General features: G+C 38.8%; 1 protein-coding gene across 3 annotated transcripts; it reads left to right on the top strand.

The window, feature by feature from the left end:
- The first annotated feature begins 131 nt into the window (after positions 1-131).
- On the top strand, positions 132-22890 carry TMEM106B (transmembrane protein 106B). 3 transcript variants are annotated; one of them, XM_060782175.2, is made up of 9 exons: positions 133-287; positions 10263-10309; positions 14413-14622; positions 14823-14886; positions 16838-16997; positions 17112-17252; positions 17344-17393; positions 17903-17956; positions 18501-22890. In XM_060782175.2, the coding sequence occupies exons 3-9, from the start codon at positions 14415-14417 to the stop codon at positions 18637-18639; spliced, it is 816 nt and encodes a 271-aa protein (XP_060638158.1). In that variant the 5' UTR covers positions 133-287; positions 10263-10309; positions 14413-14414; the 3' UTR covers positions 18640-22890. The 3 variants fall into 3 exon arrangements, with proteins under 3 accessions (XP_060638160.1, XP_060638158.1, XP_060638159.1); XM_060782176.2 differs by lacking the exon at positions 133-287 and adding an exon at positions 9757-9826; XM_060782177.2 differs by lacking the exon at positions 10263-10309 and having other exon boundaries at positions 132-287.
- Positions 22891-24348: the final 1458 nt, after the last annotated feature.

The raw sequence follows: 24348 nt of genomic DNA, 5'->3' as shown, positions 1-24348 counted from the left end.
GGCAATCCACTGAAAAGTCTGGGCGAAGTCAGGGCAGTGACTTCACTGCGCGGGACGGCGCATGCGCAGGGCCTGCATCACAACCTGCCCATTTCCAAGGCAGCGAAATCCGATTCCGAGTCAGGGCAAAAAAATGACAAGGCCGGCGTCGAAGTGAACTACTGAGCATGCGCGTGGCTGTGTCGCTGTGAAAACAGGACGGGCAGCTGTTGTTGCTGAGCAGGAGGAAGAGCCAAAACAAGGGCTCCCTTTTTTCTGGAGGGGGAAAAGACTCCATTGCAACGCTGGTGAGTTTTGATAGGGATGTTGGGTGGTGATGAAAAGAGGCTGAAATAGATGCTGGCAGCATGGAGATGATGGGGCTTGTTGTGGAAAGATACTGTGCCTTGGGAAGGAGGGAGATGGAGGGGATGAGGCCTGGAGAAGGAGAAGGGTAATGAGCCCTTGGACTGTGGGGTGCCCACATACATTTCATTCTCAAAGGGTGAATGCATGGAGGTGGAAAGTCAGAAATCTTTCTTTAAGCAATCCAATTCTTGTCTCTTCAAGGGGAAATCATCTTGCAGTGTTTTACAATGAGATTTACTTGTGTGATCTATATTTCAGAGAAAGGCACTTCAAAATATGAATTCATTCCAAACCGGCTTTGTAGCTATGTGTCTCCAAAAAAATGCTGGGAAATGACTGCTTCTTTTGAGGCTTCAATAGGCCCTTCGACACAGCCATATGAAGTCGAGCATGCCCTCCCCCCCCCAACAAGGGATGGTGACTTATAGTTCTGCAAAGGACAAAGGTACCTGACTGCACAATAGGGGTTAAGTCTTGGTCAATTTGCCAAGGCCTTAACAACAATGAGGACCCCATGAAACTTCGGGAATAGCTAGACCAGTGTTTCTCAACCTTCCTAATGCCGCGACCCCTTAATACAGTCCCTCATGTTGTGGTGACCCCCAACCATAATATTGTTTTTGTTGCTACTTCATAACTACTTTTGCTACTGTTATGAATCATCATGTAAATATCTGATATGCAGGATGCATTTTCATTCACTGGACCAAACTGGGCACAAATACCCAATACACCCAAATGTGAACGCTAGTGGGGTTGGGGGAGGATTGGTTTTGTAATTTGGGAGTTGTAGTTGCTGGGATTTATAGTTTACTTATAATCAAAGAGCATTCTGAACTCCACCAGCAATGGATTTGAATCAAACTTGGCTCCCATGACCAATGGAAAACACTGGAAGAGTTTGATGGGCATTGACCTTGAGTTTGGGAGTTATAGTTCACCTATATCCGGAGAGCACTGTGGACTCATGCAATGGTGGATCTGGACCAAACTTAGCATGAATACTCAGTATGCCCAAATGTGAACACTGGTGGAGTCTGGGGAAAATAGATCTTGACATTTGGGAGTTGTAGTTGCTGGAATTTATAGTTCATTACAACCAAAGAACATTCTGAACTCTATCAACGATAGAATTGGCTCAAACTTCCCACATGGAATCCCCATGACTATCAGAAAATACTGTGTTTTCTTATGGTCTTTGGTAACCCCTCTGACACCCCCTTGCGACCCCCTCAGGGGTCCCGACCCCCAGGTTGAGAAACACTGCTAGACCATGGGGTCTCTGCCTCTCTCGAGAGCTGTAGTTTTCCAAGGACCATGGGACCGGCTTCCATCCCAGCGCTGCAGGGCTTTGTGTCTTGGCCCAGTGGAACTCCATAGACTCCCTTTGGTGGCTTTTTGAATTCTGCTACATTCCTGGACTTCACTCTCTTCAAGGACTCACTCTCTACCCATGAACTTTCTTCAAGACAACTTATGAATTCATGCTGTGTCCTGATATCGTCTGCTTTTATAATTGGTATTATTAATTTTTCCCACGCCACATATAACTCAGAATATCAAGGCAGAAAATCCCACAATATCTGCTTTGAACTGGGATATCTGAGTCCACACTGCCATATATCCCAGGGCCCTTCCACACAGCCCTATGTCTTAGAATATCAAGGCCAGAAATCCCACAATCATAGAATCATAGAGTTGGAAGAGACCTCATGGGCCATCCAGTCCAACCCCCTGCCTAGAAGCAGGGGTGATTTGAATGCAATTTTCCTGCTTCTTGGCAGGGGGTTGGACTGGATGGCCCATGAGGTCTCTTCCAACTCTGTGATTCTATGATTCTATGAATATTGCATTCAAAGCACCCCCAACAGATGACCATCCAGCCTCTGTTAAAAAGCTTCCAAAGAAGGAGCCTCCACCAAACTCTGGGGCAGAGAGTTCCACTACTGAATGGCTCTCACAGGAAGTTCTTCCTAATGTTCAGATGGAATCTCCTTTCTTGTAGTTTGAAGCCATTGTTCTGTGTCCTAGTCTCCAGGGCAGCAGAAAATAAGCTTGCTCCCTCCTCCCTGTGACTTCTTCTCACATATTTATACATGGCTATCGTATCTCCTCCAAGCCTTCTCTTCTTCAGGCTAAACATGCCCAGCTCTTTAAGCCGCTCCTCATAGGGCTTGTTCTCCAGACCCTCGATCATTGTAGTCGCCCTCCTCTGGACACATTCCAGCTTGTCAATATCTCTCTTCAATATCTGCTTTGAACTGGGATGTCTGAGTCCACACTCAGAAAATGTGGGATTTTCCGCCTTGATATTCTGGGATGTAGGGCTATGTGGAAGGGCCCCCAGTTCCAAGCAGATAATATGGGATTTTATCCAGCTCTGTAGAAGGGGCCAATGAAAACACCTTTCAAGTCTTCCTTGCCGAGGAAGGTTTAAGGTAAAGGTTTTACCCTGACATGGTCCAGTCGTGTCCGACTATGGGATGTGATGCTCATCTCCATTTCTAAGCCAAAGAGCCAGCGTTGTCCGTAGACACCTCCAAGGTCATGTGGCCAGCATGACTGCATGAAGCGCTGTTACCTTCCCGCTGGAGCTGTACCTATTGATCTACTCACATTTGCATGTTTTTGAACTGCTAGGTTGGCAGAAGCTGGGGCTGACAGTGGAAGGTCACACTGCTCCCCGGATTCGAACCTGCAACCTTTCGGTCAACAAGCTCAGCAGCTCAGCACTTTAACCCACTGTGCCACTGGGGACTCCCATCCTTTCCCAGGAAAACCCTGTGAAATTAATAGAATTGCCATAAATTGACAGGTGACTTTGAGGCACATGAATGTGCAAAGGATCACCCTGTTCATTAAGAAGTGAGATATAACAAGAGCACTGCTTAAATGCCATTTTGAATTAGCCATTCAAAGGTTTAATTTGCTAGGATCTGGCTGTAGGTCAGAAATCCTGCCATCCATGTTTTGGATATGATGTTGATCTCTAGTATGTCCTCTTTCTTTTTGCTCTTTCACTGTCTAGTCTTTCTCCCTTTCTTAATGGTTCCCTTCGTTCGTTCCTTTTCATTTTTGCTGGAAGCAGGCCTCCAAGAGATGTCATCTTGACACTTGCACATAGGGACGCCTGGCATCTATGTCTTTTTTAAGACTAGTATTTATGTTGTGTGCTGTTAAATGTCTTTCATTTGTGCCAAGAGGGTTGTGGCGTGCCAACCGTGACTTCATCTCTGTGTCATTTTCTTCTTTTAATCTTAACCTGTAATAATGATTCTCTTGTTAGTACAGAGTGCAGTGTAATAGAGGTTTGTTGTGTGAAGTGTGACATATGGATCTTGTTTCTGGGGGAAAGTGTGTGTGGGGGGGGGGGGATTATTAATATTTTTTACAGAATAAGTAGCTGGGAACCTTCCCAGGCTTTATCTTGGTAAATAGATCCAGGGTAAGGAGAATCTCCACTGGCTAAAGATTGAGTGTCAAGTTTTGTTTTAGTCGCCTCTTAATTTCTAACTATTGATAGACTTGTCTCTTAATATCTAACCATGGAATGCGAGAATGGAAAATAACTTCTCTGTCCTCCTTAACTGATATGTCAGATTACAAATCAGCATGGCCAGTTTTTGTTTTTTTGTTTTTGGTGTGTCAGGAGCAACTTGAAAAACTGCAAGTCGCTTCTAGTGTGAGAGCATTGGCCGGTAGGCTGTTAGGAATTGTGGGAGTTGAAGTCCAAAACACCTGGAGGGCCCAAGTTTGTCCATGCCTGCTTTAAAGTCATCAGGGGAATTTTTGGTTTCATCAGACAGTAGAACTCTCTTTCACAGGAGATTAGATTAATCTTACCCTGTTGTTCTCCTGCTGACACAAAAAGAACAATTTATCCAGGGAGGATTTTTGCAACTGATTTGTTGCTGTGGAAGGTTTTTTTAAAAATTGGTGGTTCTAGTAGATTTTTCTCAGCCAAATGTGTTATCTGGCTGGTTTTGTTTTCGTTTTCATATTTCTTTCACCTTTCTTGTTGTGAGCTGTCCTGATTCCCAATACTGAAAGAAAAGCAGGATGTAAAATAAATAAATGACACGGATAATCTATTTTTAATCAAAAGCCGACCTGTAAGTGTTCTTAAGTGATTAAATTTAGTTCTGCTGACACTGTAATTAACAGTGAATTGCCGTGCAGTAGTTGTGGTTAGTTTTGTGAACTGGAGCAAAGTGTGTTGCATTACTGAATGATACGTCCAGTGGGGTAGGGGTGTGAGTGACCAGACCGCCACCCCCCAAACAACAACAACAAAAGCAAATAGCATGAGATTACTAAACTCTAGAGCTAGATGAGTCAATTTCTGTTCACTGAGTGCTGCACATAATCAGTTCAGGCCTCTTTCACACAGCTGACTAAAATCCCACATTATCTGCTTTGAAGTGGAATATATGACAGTGTGGATTCAGATAACCCAGTTCAAAGCAGATATTGTGGGATTTTCTGCCTTGATATTCTGGGTTATATGACTGTGTGGAAGGGCCCCTAGTCACAGTCTAGGGTTGTTATATATCATGTTCTGTACCCGAGTCTCCAGTTTTCATGAATAATCTCCAAGTAGAAGACAAGACTGCAGATTCTTCCATTGAGAAAGAAGAAAGGACCGTGTTCAAATCTCCAAATCTCTTAAAAAGATTTACTGTCGGGGCTGAATACCGTGGAATCTTGGGAGTTGTAGTTTGTGTCTCCAGCACTCTTTGGCAAAAAAGGTTGAATACTGTGTAAAACTCCCATAATTGCATAGAAAGAACTTTGGCACTTAAAGTGATGTCAAAGTATATTAATTCTACAGTGTAGATGTACCTTTAGCTGGCTTCCTCATTATGGCACCAGGACTTACCGTCAACTCTGCTCTGTATTCTGATTCTTGCGAAAAGCAAGTCAACTTGATTAAATGCTTTGTAATTCATCCTCCTAAATATATAAGAAGGAACAATCCTTCATTTCACCGTGAACTAGGATCTACTTCTTTAGCTAAGATTTATCTCTTCATTTCCAGATAAGAAGGTGGTTTTGAATGAGAAGTTATGAGCCAATGTGGTCAATATTCAATGCATAATAATCTTGACTTCACCAGCAAGCCATGTCATGCTCCCAGACTTTGCCCTGGAAACTTCATTCAAAAATGACATCCATATCATAGTCATTGCTCAGGAGTTGGAGAACCTGTCCCTCCCTTAGCAGCTGTTGAGTTACCATATCTCTGGATAGACCTGTTTTATTAGTACAGTATTATCACATTTGTGATTAGGACTAATGGAGAGAGTAATACTGGAAAGGTGTAACCCAAGTTAACTTAGAAGGAGGTATTGCTGTGATCATTACAGGACTCATTGCCAAATATATTTGTAGAGCTGGGATGTGAAATCTTTAAACTTGCAAATGATTTGGATTTCAGTTCCTATCTTTCTAAGCATGGTCAGTGACAAGTGATTATAGGAGCAGTAGTCTTTAAAATTTAGATACCTACTACTTCATCACAGTAGAGAATGAATCCACTTCAATCCAGTTTCTGCCTCCTGCAGAATTCTGGGGCTTGTAGTTTAGTGAGGCTGTTAAAGGCTCCTCCCTAAACTACAAACCCCAGAATTCTGCAGGAGGCAGCAACCGGATTTAAAGTGGATTCATTCTCTATTGTGATGAGGTCCTGAGTTTGCCATATAGTTAAAATAAACTACAGAGAAAGGTGATAGTTTTCACTTGAACCCAAAATATTTTAGAGCAAGACAGAAGTGGTGTGAATTTTCAGGTTTGCCTATAACTTTACATCAGATTCAGTGACAAAAGGTAGGATGTGGAGAAGAGACAAGAAATTGGATGGCATGGTTGTTCTTTTTGAAGTTGCAAGATGATTTCAACAGGCTCTGTGAATATACATGAGGACTGATTATTGTATTGATATTGCCCCCACCCCCAAACTCATTTTCCTGCCCTATCATGTGCCATATTTGAGGTCCTGAAAAAATATATTTGCACCAGTATGGCCAAGAATTGCTTCAGAGGGACGCTGTTGGCATTGTGTTTGGGAGAATAGGGAAGGATGGCTCAGCTTTTTCAAGATTCATTCAGGCTATTTTTATCATAGGGAAGTGGGCATCTAGTCACTTCTGAGTCAGGAGGTAGAAAATCACCCTACTCCCAATTTGGAGGGGTGTTTGAAGGCAAATGCGGAAAGCGATTTGTGCAATACAGATAATCCTTTGGGTGCGTCTGCACTGTAGAACGAATGCAATTTGACACCACTTTGACTGCCCTGGCTCAATACTACTGGAATCCTGGGATTTGTAGTTTGATGAGGTATCAGCACTCTTTGATGGGAAGTGTTTGTAAAACTACAACCCACAGGATTCCAAATAATTAAGCTATGGTTGTTAGAGTGGCATCAAGATACATTAATGCTATAGTGTAAGTGCATCCTATCATAACCCAGGAGAGAGAGAAAGAGATTTTTATATTGGCTGACGCTATGTGCAGAGGTGGGCCTTCCAGGGTGCATCTACACTCTGGGATTAATGCAGTTTGACACTTCAACTGCCATGGCCCAATGCTGTGGGATCATAGGAATTGTAGTGTGATTTGGCACATTACTATTTGGCAGAGAAGACTTATAAACCTACAACTCCCATGATTCCATAGTATTGAGCCATGACAGTTAAATTGATATTAAACTCCATTAATTCTATAGCCTAGATACACTCCTGTCACCCTGCCAGCAACATAATGAGGATAAATACAAATGTTTATAGACAAAGTTTGTCTTCTCACATGTTGGTTTTTAGCACTACGAAACCTCAATATTCAGAAAGATTTTTGATTACTTTCTATGTTTTATCCAGGCATTGCTACTGTATTGTCTTCCTTTATATTTATTTCATTGGGTTCACTTTGGCTGAAATTGTTTAATACTTTAGATCATCACAGTATAATAAGCACAATATTTTGATGTAATACTGGCTAAATATTATGATTATGATATAGTAGTGGAACCCCTGGAAGCACAGTAGGTTAAACCACTGAGCTGCCGAAATTGCTGATTGCAAGGTCAGAGGTTCAAAACCGGGGAGTGGTGTGAGCTCCCGCTGTTAGCCCCAGTTTCTGCCAACCTGGCAGTTCGAAAACATGCAAATGTGAGTAGATCAATAGGTACCACTCTGGCATGACTGCTTCATGCAGTCATGCCGGCCACATGACCTTTGAGGTGTCTATGGACAACGCCAGTTCTTCGGCTTAGAAATGGAGATGAGCATCAACCCCCAGAGTGGACTTAATTAGATGTTTTATTGATTTATATTGACTGTTTATTATGCTACTGTTTTTAATTGTTTTTAACTGTTTTATGATGTTTTTGAGCATTGAATTTTGCTATTGTTAACCGCTCTGAATCGCCCCAGGGCTGAGAAATACAAATATAATAAATAAATAAATGTCAGGGGAAAACCTTTACCTAATGGCTAAATATTTTGTGCATTGCATTGCGGTGGTTTAAGGTTATGAACAACACAACCAAAGTGAATTTACTTTTTTTTAAAAAAGGCATAGCACATAGTGGTAAGATCTGGATGAAATATAAATGTAAACCTACTAATAAAAAAATATAATAATAATAATAATAAGCCACTGTAAATTTTTCATAAATCCATGCCTGCTGGATGAAACCTAAATGTAAAATTATGTTATATTGCTTTCCAGTTTAGGGTTTTTTTTGTAATAAGTTACTGTTGACCTAAACAAAATTTTAAGCAAATAATATTAAAATCAAAAATATCAACAGTGAAATTACCTCAGTATTATTAAAACACGGGCTTGATTTATGTCATGTCAAAATGCTGAGGTCTCTTTTGAAAGGGAAATGAAGCATTTTACCATTTGGCAAATTGACATGTTTTAAATCACATTAGAAGGGTACAGTACAGAGAGCTGATGCCATCAGCCTGATTACCATCAATCTGATGGTAATAATGGATAAGCTTTAGAAAGTTTTGGCTGCTTGGCCGGTCTTCTGAAACCAACACCTTTCATTCCACCGCTTTAGAAAGTTCTGCATGCAAAATAAAAATAAGAACAGCCATGAGCACGTGCAAAGTACATCTCTGTGACCATTCATTTGGTGCAGTGGTTAGAATGTGGCTCCCCCCACCCACCTTAATTTCTGAAATTCATGGTAGATATATCTACAGTATAGATGTATACTTCATGAATTCTAGCAATTGTAGTTTCCCACAGTCTTTAACCTTCTCTGCTCAAGAGTGCATGTACCTTGTCAAACTATAGCTCCAAGGATTCCATAGCATTAATAGTTTGATTAGGGACTAATACTGGATTTTATAAAACTGCAACTCCCATGATTTAGTAGCAGAATTAATATAGTTTAACACCACTTTAACTGCTATGGGAGCTGTGGTTTTACAACGTAAAGAAGAGTGCTGTTGCCTCACCAAACTAGAAATCCCAGGATTCCATAGCCTTGATTGTGGCAGTGAAATTGGATATGAAACTGCATTAATTCCACAGTGCAGATGTACCCTTGGTTGTTCTGAGCCAGTCATTTTTTTAGTCTGACCTACTTCACAGGAGGGGTCATAGTAAGGATTCAAATGTGAAGGGACATCAGAATTAATGGAGAAAATACGAGATTTAAATGTTTATTGTTGTTGGGTACCTTCAATTCATTTGTCTTATGGGTTTTCTTAGCAAAATATTTTTCTGAGGCTGAGAGAGTGTGACTTTCCCAAGTCACCCAGTGCGTTTCCATGACTGAGTGGGAATTTGAACACTGCTCTTGGGGACATTTACACTGTCAAATTAATGAAGTTTGCAATGCTTTCCTGCTGTGACTCCATGCTTTGGAATCCAGGGATTTGTAGTTTGGTGAGCCTTTCATAGAGAAGGCCAAAGACCTTGTAAAACTACAACTCCCATAGTGCCATAGCATTGAGCTGTAGCAGTGGTGTCAGAATGCATTAATTCACCAATGTAGAAATGATTTCTGCTCATTCCTCATCCATTGGATCAAGTAACAAGGATTCCTGTTGGAGGAATTTCTGCCCAGATCAAAAGATGTAACATTTGTAATTCAATTGTATTTTTTAAAGTATGTGTATTAAAAAATTCAATGGGGTAAAAAAAAAATCCTAGATCTCTCTTCTGTAATATTCCATATTATTTTGTGGTTAAAGAGAAAAAAAAAACTTCAGGGTGTTTTGTCTGGGGGAATTACTGCAGGGCTTCTCCTTCGAGCAAAGAGCATGCTGGGAACTGTAGTCAATTCCACTTAGTGCTAGAAAAGTCAGCCTGCTTTCCCTTCAGGGTTCTGAACTACAAATCCCAGGAAGCTATCATTTTGACAGACTTCCCCCTCCCAATAATTATTCCCTACGAAATTCGTCTCCACATTGTTGGAATACGCGAGAGAGACAAAAATCATTGGGGAGCGGTATTTGTGAGTGGATTTCTTCCTGCGTTTCGTCTTCCCGCATACCCCCCTCCGCATGTACTGCTTTGGTACAACCCTCTTTAGAATAATGGAGGGTTGTACCAAAATGCAGCCTGCGAAGGGGGGAGGGATAGACGACAATGCTGCAGTCTTAATAGCACCCCCCTACGGCAAGTACCGCTTTGGTAGAACCCTACCTAAAACCAATGAAGGGCTTTACCAACGCGACGTTTCTGCGGGGGGAGGGGGTGAACAACAACAATAGCCCTCAAAGGGAGGCCTCTCTAGCCGTGAGAGATGACTGTGCGCATGCGTACTGAGGAGAATTGATGGGAGAAAGGGGCAGCACAGGCCCAGATGGTTATTAGGCCTTCTCAGCCCCATTGCATCCAAACTTTGGGTGTATTTATTACTTATGCTGTTTTTGTATTTGCCTTTCCAGGTGAAGGGCCCACGTTTACAAAAGAGAGCAGCCTGAAGAAGCCTCAGGTGAGAGATGCTCAACACTACAATCTAGTTTTCCTCTCTTTTTGTGATAGATGCATTGGATAAGAACTGACATTAGAATGAAGGGAGTCTTGGGGAAATAAAGTTTTCAGGAAAATTTCTGTCAAAATTATACAACAAGAACTGGTTAGTTCCTTTCCCTTCTTCTCAGTAGAGAATTTCTGCCTAGATAAAATCTGTGTAGTTTTTAAGAGTAGTTTAAAAGTATTTTAACATTTCTATGGCCCCATCTACACTGTCATATGCAGTTTCTGAATGCAGTTAAACTGCATTCCAAAAGTGCATTATATGACAGTATAGATGGGACCAAAGTTTCATGACTCAAAGGATTTACTGGTTGATAAATAGAGGGGTGAATAGATAAATAGATGAGTGGTGGTTTTTCACAAGATGTCAGATATTAATTCCCCCCTCCCTACTGCCTTTCTTTCTAGTATTGACAACTCAGGGCAAAATAAGGGCAGTGACTACGGTATGCTGTGTGAGACAGAGGATATGCTTGGCTTTTGTGTCTAGACTTGGGTTCCCTTTTGGTTATGCCTTTCAAATAATAGGTATCCTGAAATATAAAACACTTTTCCCCCCAAACATTTTGGAGAAGGGATATTCAACCTGTAGGAGCAGTGGTAATTATTTGAAGGTTAAATAAATACTATATATTTATATTGAATAATTATATATTACACACATACACATACACACAGGAGCCCCCCGTGGCGCAGTTGGTTAAAGCGTTGAGCTGCTGAGCTTGTTGACCGAAAGGTCACAGGTTTGAATCTGGGGAGCGGTGTGAGCTTCCGCTGTCAGCCCCAGCTCCTGCCAACCTAGCAGTTCGAAAACATGCAAATGTGAGTAGATGAATAGGTACCGCTCCAGCAGGAAGGTAACGGCGCTCCAGGCAGTCATGCTGACCTCATGACCTTGGAGGTATCTACGGACAATGCCGGCTCTTCGGCTTAGAAATAAAGATGAGCATCACACCCCAGAGTCAGACACGACTGGACTCCACATCAGGGGGAAACCTTTACCTTTACCTTACACACACATACAAACATACATAAGACAGTTCCCAAACAAGATTGGTTTTGTAGGTTTGTTCATAAGTGGAAATTGTATGTAAGGCAGAACAGGTACATTTTTAAAGTGTTACTCCAACCAAACATTACACACACATAAAAGCTTTGAATGGCATAGGGAGGGGTTAACACGCCTGTGGTGTACGTTTTGCTCACTGTGCCCCTGTTCAGAAGATTTCAGCACACTTTCTGTTTTTGTGATTATTGGATTTTGAAAAATGTGGCTTGTTGTAGAAACATGGATTGGTGACAAAGCTTCAGTGGACTCCCCTTTTCCCCATGATAACTTTTTCAGGAGTGAATTTCCCTTCCTAGGGGTAGATTTCTCTCAATTTCTGTTATCTCACTCCCGCTTGTAACTATGAGTTATTTGTTAGTTAGATATTTGTAACTTAGGGAGTGCCTATATGAACTGTTTGTAAGTCGGTCGTTTATAACTCAGGAACTGCCTGTGTGTGTGTATCACCTTGTATATAGGCTTCTGGGACATCCAGCACTGGAAAGTGTTAATAGCTATTCATGAGAGAACTTGATTTGCTGGGCTGTGGCCAGTCATCAGAATTGATTCCCATTTGACGTTTCTAGCATTGAATGCTGTAGCTTTTAAAAAGTTTAATTATTGCATGCTTTTTTGTTGAGCAGAATCCATTTTTATGCCAAATCAGAATTTTTTTTTTATTCTGCCACATACTGACTGGATTGAAATTATTTTTTTCATATTATTAGGGGTTTTTTTAATCTATGTTGCACTTTGCCTCACTACTCATTTGTTTTTTTAGTTCAGTAAAATTATCTTTCATGATTTGTTTATTCTGCACCTTCAACATTTGGTACAAGCAGATTTGGGGCCTCAAACAGTTTTCTTCCTCTTGGGACTTAGGTTAAATAAAGAGGATGCCTGAAATGTAGGCCCTCTTAAGAGATGCATGTACATTGCATAGCATTGAACATGCCTACCAGTATCCTGCAGATTAATGAATGTTAAGTCATAATTCATGGTAGGTTTGTAAGTTATGGTTCACATCAAACAACATGTATTACATTTGCACTGATAATCGTGACATTATTTTTGTTTTGCTTATCTTCTGGGATAGATGTGGTACTTGCAATAATTACTCCTTTGCTGTTCCAAATGATAAGAGACTGCAGTGGATTTGAGTGTTTTGGAAAATTGTCTAATTAAAAGTACAGTAATACATTTCGCTGTGTTTGTTCCTGACAGTAATAACAGTAATTGTCTCTAGAAAATACACAGGAGCAGAAAATGTTGGCAGTTGTGACTTTTTTGTAATTTGCATTTTGTTGTTGTGTTTTCAAGTTATTTCCAACTTGTAGCAACCCTAAGGTGACCTTATCATGGGCTTTCTTGTTTTGATAGCCTTTGAGATATGGCATGTGAAAATAAAAAAATAACAATATGAACCAAACCAAATAACAAAATAAACCAAACCAAACAAACTGTTTTAGATATTGGCTTGCTTTATAGTGTATTAATCAATAACACCATGTCATAAGAAATTAGATATACAATACAAAAGCAACAAAATGAAATGAGTCACAAAGCCTGCATGTTAAAATGCAAAAAAACAAAAACAAAAAACAAACAAACCCTAAAACAAAAACAAAACCCTTTAAAAAAACAAAAGCTGAAACCAGACAGAGAATAAAACGAGTTGAAACAATCAACATGGAATGGGGATTAAAATAACAATGAATTACAAACCTGGTATTATTTTAAATTAATTTAGGATCTTAAGTAGAGTTAAAGGATGAAGCCATGATTAATGCCATCTGTTGATAAGCTAGCTACATATTTATTAAAGAGAGTTTTCTGCTCTTGGTAACTGAAAATACTAAAATGCAACAGTGGCTAATAGGATCTTGCAAAAATGCATTAAGCAATTGATCTGAATATTTACAAATTAGAGTCAGAAAATATAGTTTGGTTACAATAGTGGTGAAAAAAAAATCTGAAGCGTATGCCTGTGTAAATTATCTAAATTATATTTCGGTTTATGGTTTATAGCAGATTCTAAAAACATGCACTCAAAGATCTTGTGTTTGCTTACATCTGTTGACTTTTTCAGAAATGTCTGTCCAGAAGCCTTCACCATCTTAAGAATCAGTAGAAGAGCTTTCTGAAAGAATAACAAAAGTAGTCTTATTAATAGTTACCCAAACAAAAACTTCTATGGTTGATTTGTTTGTTTATTTATTTACTTTATTTATACCCCGCCTTTCTCACCCTGAAGGGGACTCAAGGCAGCTTACAAGCTCCTGCAAAAATTCAATGCGGCATCATAGACATAGCAATAAAACATACCCTATCAAACAATAAAACACTTAAAACATATGAGCAGTTAAAACATAAATACAGTGAAACAGATTAAAACGTACAAAGTGCCGAGTCTTGATTTTCCATACTTATTGATTTTTCCATAGTCATTATTCAAACTGTTGAAGTCGAATTCCATATTACCTCCTTAATTTCCGAACGCCTGTGTACAAAGCCAGGTTTTAGCTTTATCCTGAAAACCGGGGGGGGGGGGTAGCCTGATGTCACCTGGGAGGGAGTTCCACAGCTGAGGGGCCACCACTGAAAAGGCCCTGTCTCTCGTCCCCACCAGTCGCATTTGTGAAGGGGTGGGATCGAGAGTAGGGCCTCCTGAGCAGATCTTAAAGCTCTAGTTGGCTCCTAAAGGGAGATACAGGGAAGTTGGACCAGAACCATTTATGGTTTCATAGGCCAAAGCCAGCACTTTGCATTGAACCCGGTAGTGAACTTACGTAATGGGGGTTCAGGGGTGTCAAACTCATTTTCACTTAGGGCCACATCAGCCTTATGATTGCCTTCAAGGGCCATTTGTGATTTAAGACTGTATACATGTAACTATACTGCCCTGATATTGAGAGCCTTGTGGGGGGGGGGGGGGGCAAATAAAATTTGGACCGCGGGCCTTGTGTTTGACATGCGTGGCTGATATCTTTTTCTAACTTTACTGTCACCAGACATGGGGAAATCATTTTCAATGCCTTCACATGCCTTTAAAGAGGATGGGATTTCATCGTCTGACAACATGAGGAATGGATTAGTTCACTCAGAATCTCACAGTGAAGATGGAAGAAATGGAGATGTGTCACAATTTCCATATGTTGAGTTTACTGGAAGAGACAGCGTCACATGCCCCACTTGTCAAGGGACAGGGAGGATCCCTCGTGGTAGGTCTAGAATGTATACTTAATCTCTAAATGCATGAACAACATAACCACTGCTGCCCTTTAAAATGCGTTTTGCCTCTTTTTAAAATATCTGGGTTAATCTACACAGTAGTATTAATGTAGTTTGACAGTATTTTAACTGCCATGGCTCAGAGCTGTGGAATCATGGATACTGAGCAATTATTCCCTTCTGCTTCTAGGACAGGAAAACCAGCTTGTTGCCCTGATTCCATACAGCGATCAGAGGCTGAGGCCAAGAAGAACGTAAGTTGTGGTAACAGTGAGCATGGATTATTTTGAAGTAAGGTTTTTGTCTAATCAAACGTATCGAAAAGTATGATTCTGATGAAATACTCTGCTGTTTGCTATCTGGTAGCTGGAATTATTCCTATGCACCTGTATATTTCATACGCACCGAGCTTCCTGAGATACAGATTGGATTGCTTTGCTATGGATACTCTTGATTACTTTTGGCACAAACTTCTAACAATACTGGATTGTTCCCATGTTTCATTAGATAAATTCAAGGGAAGGGGGAAGGGTCAGTGTGGCTGAGGTCAATACGTTAGTTTTTGTGAGACTAGGAGACATAAACCATCAAGAGAAATTAAACATCAAGGTATGCCCATCCACCCTTTTTTTGCTTATAACCATCTATTTTCCATAGCCATGATATTAAAGATGCTTTCCCCAGTGGTTAAAAGCCTAGAGATCCAAAACCCACAGTTGTGCAGTTTTTATTAGAACCAAGCCAAATGCCACAGAAACATACAAACGTTTGAGTTTTCTAGAACTCTTCATTGGGCTAGGTGATTCACAAAGCAGGGGAAAGGGAAAATAAACTTCCTAAAGTAAGGTTTGATGTTATAGCCACAAAATGTGCATTGCCAAAACAGGCTGTATCCACACTGTAGTTTGACACCACATAACTACTGCTAAAGAATTCAGAGATTTTGAATTTTGTGAAATATTTACCTTGCTCTGTCACAGAGTTCTGATGCCACAACAAACTATAAACACCAAGATTCCATAGGATGGACTGTAGGCTGTCAAAGTGGTCTCATATTGCAATAATTCTGCAACCACAGTCTCAAAAGCTTAGGGATGGCTCAGGAAGCCCTAGGTGTGTTAATTGTAATTATGAACAAGCAGGAACCATTAATTTTGTTGTTCATGCTGCATTCCTTTGCTCCCACATTTTCATCAGTTAGGCAGCATGTTACTCTTTTTTATTTTATTTTATTTTATTTTATTTTATTTTATTAACATTTTACCCCGCTAACACGGGCAGCAATTCCATACCACAATATCAATAAACACCAGTATAAAACCTAAATACATAAAAGGTTAAAAGCAGTAACAATTAATTATATAATCACATATCCGTTTCCAATTATCATAACAGTCATCAGGTCCAGTTCCATGTTCAAAGTGCTGCTGCACCCACTAGCCAAAAGCCTGGTTCCAAAACCATGATTTTAGGTTTTATTCTGAAGGAAAGGAGGGAGGGCGCCGATCTAATCTCGCTGGGGAGCGAATTCCACAAGCAGGGGGTCACCACCGAGAAGGTCCTGTCCCTCATCCCCACCAGACGCGTTTGTAATGCCTGTGGGCCTCCCCAGCAGATCTTAGACTATGGGGTGGAACTCTGAGTATGTGAGGATTATAACTTGCCTTAGAATGACTGAGTGGCAAAGAAAGCAGCAGGTTGAGCAAAGCTTTACCAAAATTCTGTTAAATAACAGAGAGCATCATTAATCTAATTTCATGATTCAGCTGTTGGACAGGGTTGGCTTTGTGACTGGCTTGAAAGCTGAACCTGAATCACTCATCTGTACATGCATTTTGCTTGTCTTAAAAGAACTGCATAGGCTGTTCTTTGGCCATGGGATTATTTTTACTTAAATTGTGTGTTTAATTTATTTCAATTTAGATAGATAGATAAACAGATAACAATAGAAAACAATACATAACTCTCTCTCCCCATCCCCCTCCATACATACATACATACATACATACATACATACATAATATTGTGTGTGTGTGTGTGTGTGTGTATTTCCTGGTGTATTCTATATAATTGTAAGGGCTATACAAATATTATAAATTAATATCAATAAAATAAATGTACATAATGCAAAGAAAACATACAGGGCTAGTGTTTGAATTTTTAAAAATAGATACATATTGGTTATCTGACTTGTCTTTTCTACAGAAAACTTTACGTGACTGCCTCTGTAATCGTTTGCTTGCTACTCTCTGGCCTGGCAGTATTTTTCTTATTTCCGCGATCTATTGATGTGGAATACATCGGAGTCAAGTCAGTATATGTTAGTTACGAAGCACAGAGGCGCATCATATATTTAAATATTACGGTAAGATTATTATTGCATATGCTTGCACTTCCTTAGCCTCTTGGGACATTAGATAGACATTTGGGATGACACTGGTCTCATTTAATTTAAAATTCTAATCTATTTCTTCTATAGAATACATTGAACATAACAAACAACAATTATTACTCTGTTGAAGTTGAAAACATTACAGCCCAGGTACAGTTTTCAAAGACTGTTATTGGAAAAGCACGATTGAACAATAACACCCATATTGGACCCTTGGATATGAAACAGGTACATATAGCTTTGTCAAATAATATATGACTACTTTTTGCAACAAAGTTTTGAGAGACTTATCCACAGTTTTCTTGTGTTTTTCCTCCAGATTGATTATATGGTGCCAACTGTTATACAAGATGAGATGAGTTACATGTTGTAAGTATTTGACTCTCAGGATTTTTTCTCACAGGGATGTAGCAGAGAGATATCACAGTTTAGCCCAATCTTTGAATAGCTGGACTCAATTAGCCCATAAGGTCAAAATGTTTTCAAAAACTTTGCCACCAGTCTTGAACAAGTAGGGAAGGGAAACTATGGCTAAACGTCCAATTATGTTGCCCCAATTGTCATTTTAAGCACCCTCACACAAATAAATTCCAGTGTGTAGAGTTAGAAGGAAGCCTTGAGACATGTCATCCTTTCTCCATCTCTGTTTTAGGTTATTTCATGTGAAGCAAAGCACAAAAGTGTGGAATGCAGGAAAATGAGGGAAATATAGAATCTTTGAATGGCTTTGATTTCTTCTTGTCCCTGTTGCATTCAACCTACTTTTGAGGGAAAGAGAGGCAGGGCAGAGCAGCTAAAAAAATAAAGGAAACATGTTTATTTAAATTTTCTGACTTTTCATGATAGAGAATGTGCTAATGCTGTTTTCTTTCTTACAGTGATTTTTGTACCCTAGTTTCTATCAAAGTACATAACATAGTAGTCATGATGCAGTAAGTATATTTGATTTTTATTCACACAAAAAGCTAATTTTGCAAAATACTATCTCAATTTCCCTTTTTAACCAAAGAGTAGAACTTTCATTTACTCTCTCCTCCTGTCTTTCTCTTTTATATAGTTTTATTGATACTCATTTATTGTTGTGAAGTGTGGGGAAGCAAATAAAAGGATCTTTAGACAAGCAAATGTTTGGATACATTTGGTGAAACCAGTAAAGGTGTATCTTAGTTAATAAAGTAAATGTGCTCATGAGCTTTTCATGCTCACTATATTCCTGGTTATTGGTTGTTGAGTTTGGTTTGATAAACTTTTACAATGTTTTTATACTCTGCTGTTGTAATAGTCTGGATTAGATTGTTTATGTTATATGTTATTGTGTTTTTAACTGTGTTTAGCTGGTAAATTTTGTTGTATACTGGGCTTGGTCCCCATGTAAGCCATCCCGAGTGGGGTATAAAAATAAAGTTATTATGTTATTACTATTTTAAAACTTGTGTATAATATGCCTCCCCCCCCCCCCCCAACTGTTTCTTGCAGAGTGACTGTGACCACCTCATATTTTGGCCACTCTGAACAAATATCTCAAGAGCGATACCAATATGTAGACTGTGGAGGAAACACAACTTACCAGCTGGGACAATCAGAGTATCTAAATGTACCTCTGCCTCCTCAGTAAAGAAGGAGAGAGATACCTGTGTGACAAAAGAAAATGACTGTTGGTTCTTTCATTTACCATCAGAAGTTGGACTTTCAACCATGTCTGGTACTACTGAAAGAGGTGGATGGATACATATATGTTAGACTTGAAGGCTTTTATATTTTGAGGCATGAACAGAAAGGAAGCAGTTTGTATATATTCACACTTCATATTTCCTTCCCTTCTACTCCAAGTGTGTATGTATTATTTCAAATTGTTAACACTAAGGGATGGGCAAACTCAAATATACTTGTATTTCCCTGTGGAAATAAAGCTTCATGATATGTAAGTCAGTATACAACCATTAAATTGTATACATGACAGTGTGCCACTAACAAGCATATAATGAAATAAGCTAATGACATGATATTTTCAGTACTTCTGACTTAGCATAGATGAAGGTCTAATCTGTTACATGAAACCAGTGTGGTCGTATTGTAGGATTAGAGGACATATTTGTATCTAATAATTTAAATCACAACTCTGTTATCAATGTTGGAATTATGTTTTTAAAAGATCCCATTCAACTGAAGTACTTGTTATTATCAGTTAGCTTGAGAAACTGAATACCACTTGATTGGTTCATATTTGTAGTAATGGAAATAAGACGGGGAGTAAAATACAGTGCATTAAAGAAAACCTAATTTTTATAGAAGTTGAAGCATACTTATTGATCCTTATAAAGTGGTTGGTGGCCTGCGTGCCTTTCTCGGAACTCTTTCAATTTCTGCACAAGTTCACTTCATTGTAATTTGGGTCATATTTAACTGTAGACTTCTGACAGAAGCAAATGTAAAATGTATACGTTGTAGCAGAAGAACACTTTGGCATAAATAACCAGATTTCAGAGTTCCCGTATATCCGTATTTTGTCTTTAAGAGCTTGTGTGTCTGTGGGTTTCTGTGGGTGCAAGTATACTTCCACATGTTGATCATCAGTGAGAATTCATTCAAGGAACAAATGATCAGTTCTAGAATTGCTGGCTTGACAACTCCTTTCCACCTTCCATTTGGAAGACAAATGATTATAATGATTAAATGACTGTATCTGTTACTCCTAGGAATACTGGCAAGGGAAACAGAATTACCAGTCACCTGTCTATCACAGGTTCCCTTTTAGGATATCATTGTAGTTTTGGAAGCAGCTGCTCCATAAGAGCTCCCGTGCCATCATAGCTGTATAGAGATAGGGCCTTTTGAGTATAATGTGGACATTTTGGTGAAAGGTACAATATTACACTGTCATTTGCTGTTACACTTTTTACACTAGGTACGCACTGTATTTTCATTTGAATGGGATCTAGCTAGCAAACTGGGGGGAAGTCTGTTCCATCATAACAGCAGTCCCTCTTTGCTAGGCAACAAAGTTGTTACTAAAAATTATGAAAGACTAGATTAAATGTCATGCAATTTCAGTATTTTGAAGTTCATTGGTTTCTATGAAAAAAAATGTAAGCTAAATGTGATCATGCAGATCAGTGTAGTTTGGAGGTGTTTAGTTCTGGCTTGGATCATGTCCATTTTTGCCTATATCTTATGTTTGCACTTACAAATGTAAATAGTCCCAGATCCTGGGTAACAAACTTGTAAATTCTTACTTTTCTGTTTAATATTAATGCTTATAATGTCCTTTACTTGATAGCCATCATTGTTACAAGCTTTGATGGCAGAAAGAAATCTGTATAGGTTTATATCTGAAAGCTTGGGTTTTCTGCAGTATGGCAGAGTATGTTATTGCTAATTGGCATAATGCCTATATATTGATGTGTTAGTATTTTGCTGTGTATCATTTCTGGAATCAGTTTAGCAAACTATAATGGGGAAATTTCTCATGAGAACACTTTTTAACATTCTTTCTGCTCTGAACAGAGAGCAGTTATGAATAGCTTTGTTTAAATAATGAAACCACTCTTGGACCAAAATGAAATAAGTGGATTACAACAGACAGTTAGTGAAGCCTTAAAAACAGGGTGGTGGGTGTTTATTTTTTAAGTTTATAAACAAAAGAGTAGCAGGTTATTAATTCCAAAAGTGTCATATTTTCTTTATACAAGATGTCTTAATCCTTTGATCAAAAATGCTGTTTAAAAAGTTGTTCAACAAATGTAACCTAAGGACAGGATAAATAAAAAACCTCAAAAATAACTTTTCTAATTCATGCTGTAACAATTGTAGGTTTAAGATATAAAGAAATAAATGGTTGTAAATGGTCAAGTCTTCTTTAGTAGCCTATAGAAAAATTATGAGGTTTATACATTAAGATAAAGGATAGCAGTGAAGAATATAAATTGTTCAGTGCATAGGAGTGTTAAAAACACAACCACCATATAGAGCAAGATGGAAATAACAGTATTTTCAAATGATATGACTAAAATGACACAAACAGAACCTGGCACATACAACCTTTATATATCACCTATATACCTTTAGATGATATTAGTTTTGTTGAAACTTTTAATGCTGTGTTTGAAAGAAAATAATTTTCAAGCTCATAAATTGCTATAAGGATGTGATTGTACAACACTTTTAGGAGAAAGGTCAGAGTTGCAGATAAGGTGAATATGGAATGGATACATTTTTAAGAAAGATCAGTTCCTGAATCAAAAGGTCCTTAAAGAAGCATTTAAGACCATTATAAACTGGTTTGACTGGAAGTGATCCATGCAGGGTATGAGTGTTTGGGAAAGAGAATTTAGTTGAATATCCCTTTAGCCTGATTCCTATCATGACCTGAAAATGATATGTTGCACTTCATTATTTCTGTTCTGGGTACAATAGGAGGTTCATTTATATCTTACAGTTTCTGAGGATATATGCATGCATTGTTTTCACCTTGAAAGAGCTGCCTGTGCTGTTCGAAAAACATCCCCACTATGGATATTAGTTAAATTCTTAATAGCTTTCATTAAGAATATTCCACTTTAAATTGATAAAATATGGCAGTCTTCACATTGCACTGTGACGACTGAAATTGTACTAGGGAAAGGAATTAGGCAATTCAGTGCAAATTATTTAAGCCGATATTGTCTAACGTAGGAAACAATTTACAATGATCCTGAATTCAATCACTATACAATCACAGTTCATTTTTACCCCCTTAATGATGCACATCTGTCCGATAAAAAGTAATTTCAGCACTGTTCTTGAATTCCATCTCACTTGTAATATAAGATACCATTGGGTTTTTTAAACATATTTTGAGGTTCTTTTAAATGCACTTTGTGTGTAATGTACATATTTCTGTACAATTTTATAACTATTTTGGTATGATTCTAATTTATCCTTTGATGCAGTGAAATAAAGCAAATGGACATAGTTTGTAAAGAATGAGCTACTCAGCATAATTCAATTCAAATATAATGCTAAATCGGAATGTAGTGGTATAAGAGAAAGCTGTAATAAGATTCCAACTAATTTGAATTGGCTGTTTTGAAGAAGCTGCACTTTTTCTAAGGCTGTAATGAAAAATGGTCCGTTTATTCATATGAGTGTTTTCAGCCTCTGTTTATATCAATAGAGTTGGAGTGCTAGGGGTTCATTGCAGTCTATTCCCATAATGCTAAACCATGTCTTTTAGCCTTATATTTAAAGACTCAGGCCAGCATTGCTGCCATACAAACTTGGTGAACATGGTGATAGGTAATGTAGACCAGTGTATTTAGGGTAAAAGAGCATAGACATTTATGAAAATTGTTATAAAATTATTTAGCTCACAAAGATCTATTGTGCAGAAAGAATCAAAGTAGCATTATTCTTTGCTATCACACATGTGTCTTGAATGCCTTTTTTCCTTGGCATTGTGATTTCTAAAACTTTGCCACCACAAATAGAAAAGCTGTTCCTGATATACAGATGAAATATGCAAAGCATATTATATAATTGTTAATATTGCTGAATGTCTATGTGTCATTTTATCCTTGTCTAGATTAGACTGGGCACATCTGTAACAGCACAGCCAAGTTCTTCATTGTTGAAAGTAAGGTAAACCATAATCAATCCTAGCTATTTCTTCTTCATAAAAAGTAATGTCGTGACCTGCTTTTTAAAGAAGATGTGAATTTACCACTATGAGTGCTCATTGTATAAAATTACATACAATTTATGTATAGAAATAATAAAATATAAGAACTATTTTTGTAATTTTCAGAATGGTAATAGCTCATGTAATTGTGTGGCAAACTGTATGCAGTGTTTTGAAGCATGACAAATAAAAGTTCTCTGTGCCATTGTTTATTTTGGATGTGCATCAAGAGATCTCAGGATATTTAAAAGGCCATTGTAACTCTTTTGTAATGTACAGTGTTCCCTCTCTACTTCGGGGTTTGCTTTTAGAGGACTCAGTGTTTTGCGGTTTTTTGAAAATATTAATAAAAATATTAAATATTTACATCCAGTGGAGGCCAGAGACCTCCCTGGCCTGCTCCTGCCTGCTTGGCTCCGGAGGCTCTGTGGAGGCCAGGGAGGCAGGCAGGCAGGCACCCTTGGGATGGGCTGGAAAGCGGGTAAGGAAGTGTGGGTAAGAAAATAATATATAAAATATATAAAGTAATGTATAAATATTAAAATTAATGTGGTGTCCCTACTTTGCGGATTTTCACTTATCGCAGGTTGTCCAGGAATGGAACACTTGCGATACATGAGGGAACGCTGTATACTTTTCTTCTAATGGAAGAAAAAACTGGGAATTATGTGAATTTCAAAAAGAATAGGATTGTTGCATCCTACCAGGATCATATTAATTGGCTTAGGCTTTGCTGAAAGTGCTTTTGCTAGTTTAGTAAAAAATTCAGTGCGCCCTCAGTATCTACTAATATTTTGTTCCATTGATGCTTCAAATCCCATTGGATACAATGACATAGTAAAAGGGAGTGCTAGACAGAGCTTGAGGATCTGTGAAATGGTAGGAAGTGATAGCCGGTGATGTCTACACATCAGGGTGTCGTGCTCCATGCAAGGGCATGGACAAAAAAACCTCTCACAAGGATAGTAAAACAGCAAACATCCAGGCATCACTTGGGCTATGTCCTTGCAGACAGCCAATTCTCTCACACCAGAAGCGACTTGCGGTTTCTCAAGTCGTTCCTGACACGAAAAAAGAGTGTTGTGCTTGGTACATAGGTTTGCTTTGTCACTTTCCCTCCCCGAAAAAAACATTTTTGAACCTTGGTTGATTGAAAGCATGAATGCAGAACTGATGGATACGGGGGACTGACTGTATAGACCTTGCCTGCTTCTAAATATTGACTTCAGCCTTACAGTCCTGGCATCCAAGATCAGCAAAAGGATTAAGACTGTGATTAGTGGTATCATTACACTGTATTTCCCCATTTTTGAAATAATTTATTTGGAAGAATGTAGGGCCACAGAATCAGTGAGCATGGCCAATAAAGCTGGAAACTCTGAAAAGCTTCTTGTTGATTTTCTTTTAGTTGACTTTAAAAATTATGTACTGGTCGAGACATATAAAATACCTTCCAAGGAGGTTATAAACTGCTATCAAAGTGCAGAAGATAGGAAACTATGTAGAGTGGGGTGGGCTATTGTGGAAGGATAGCGGGCTACATTAGATCTTCAGAAGTCCTTTGGGGGAGGGGGGCGCATCTCCACCTACCTATTTTCATACATACACATACACAAAGTTAGAAATACATCTATTTATTGTCACACCCAGGAGGATATGATGAATGTT

This window comes from Anolis sagrei, chromosome 6 (assembly GCF_037176765.1).
Source record: "Anolis sagrei isolate rAnoSag1 chromosome 6, rAnoSag1.mat, whole genome shotgun sequence".
NCBI classification, from domain to species: Eukaryota; Metazoa; Chordata; class Lepidosauria; order Squamata; family Dactyloidae; genus Anolis; species Anolis sagrei.
This window is presented reverse-complemented; position numbering and strand designations above follow the sequence as displayed.

Bases quoted from the DNA above. Each gene is read 5' to 3' on its own strand.
- TMEM106B (XM_060782177.2), top strand. From the start codon at position 14,415: ATGGGGAAATCATTTTCAATGCCTTCACATGCCTTTAAAGAGGATGGG. The intron at 14,887-16,837 runs GTAAGTTGTGGT...TCTTTTCTACAG, and splicing joins AGGCTGAGGCCAAGAAGAAC to AAAACTTTACGTGACTGCCT. The intron at 16,998-17,111 runs GTAAGATTATTA...TTTCTTCTATAG, and splicing joins TCATATATTTAAATATTACG to AATACATTGAACATAACAAA.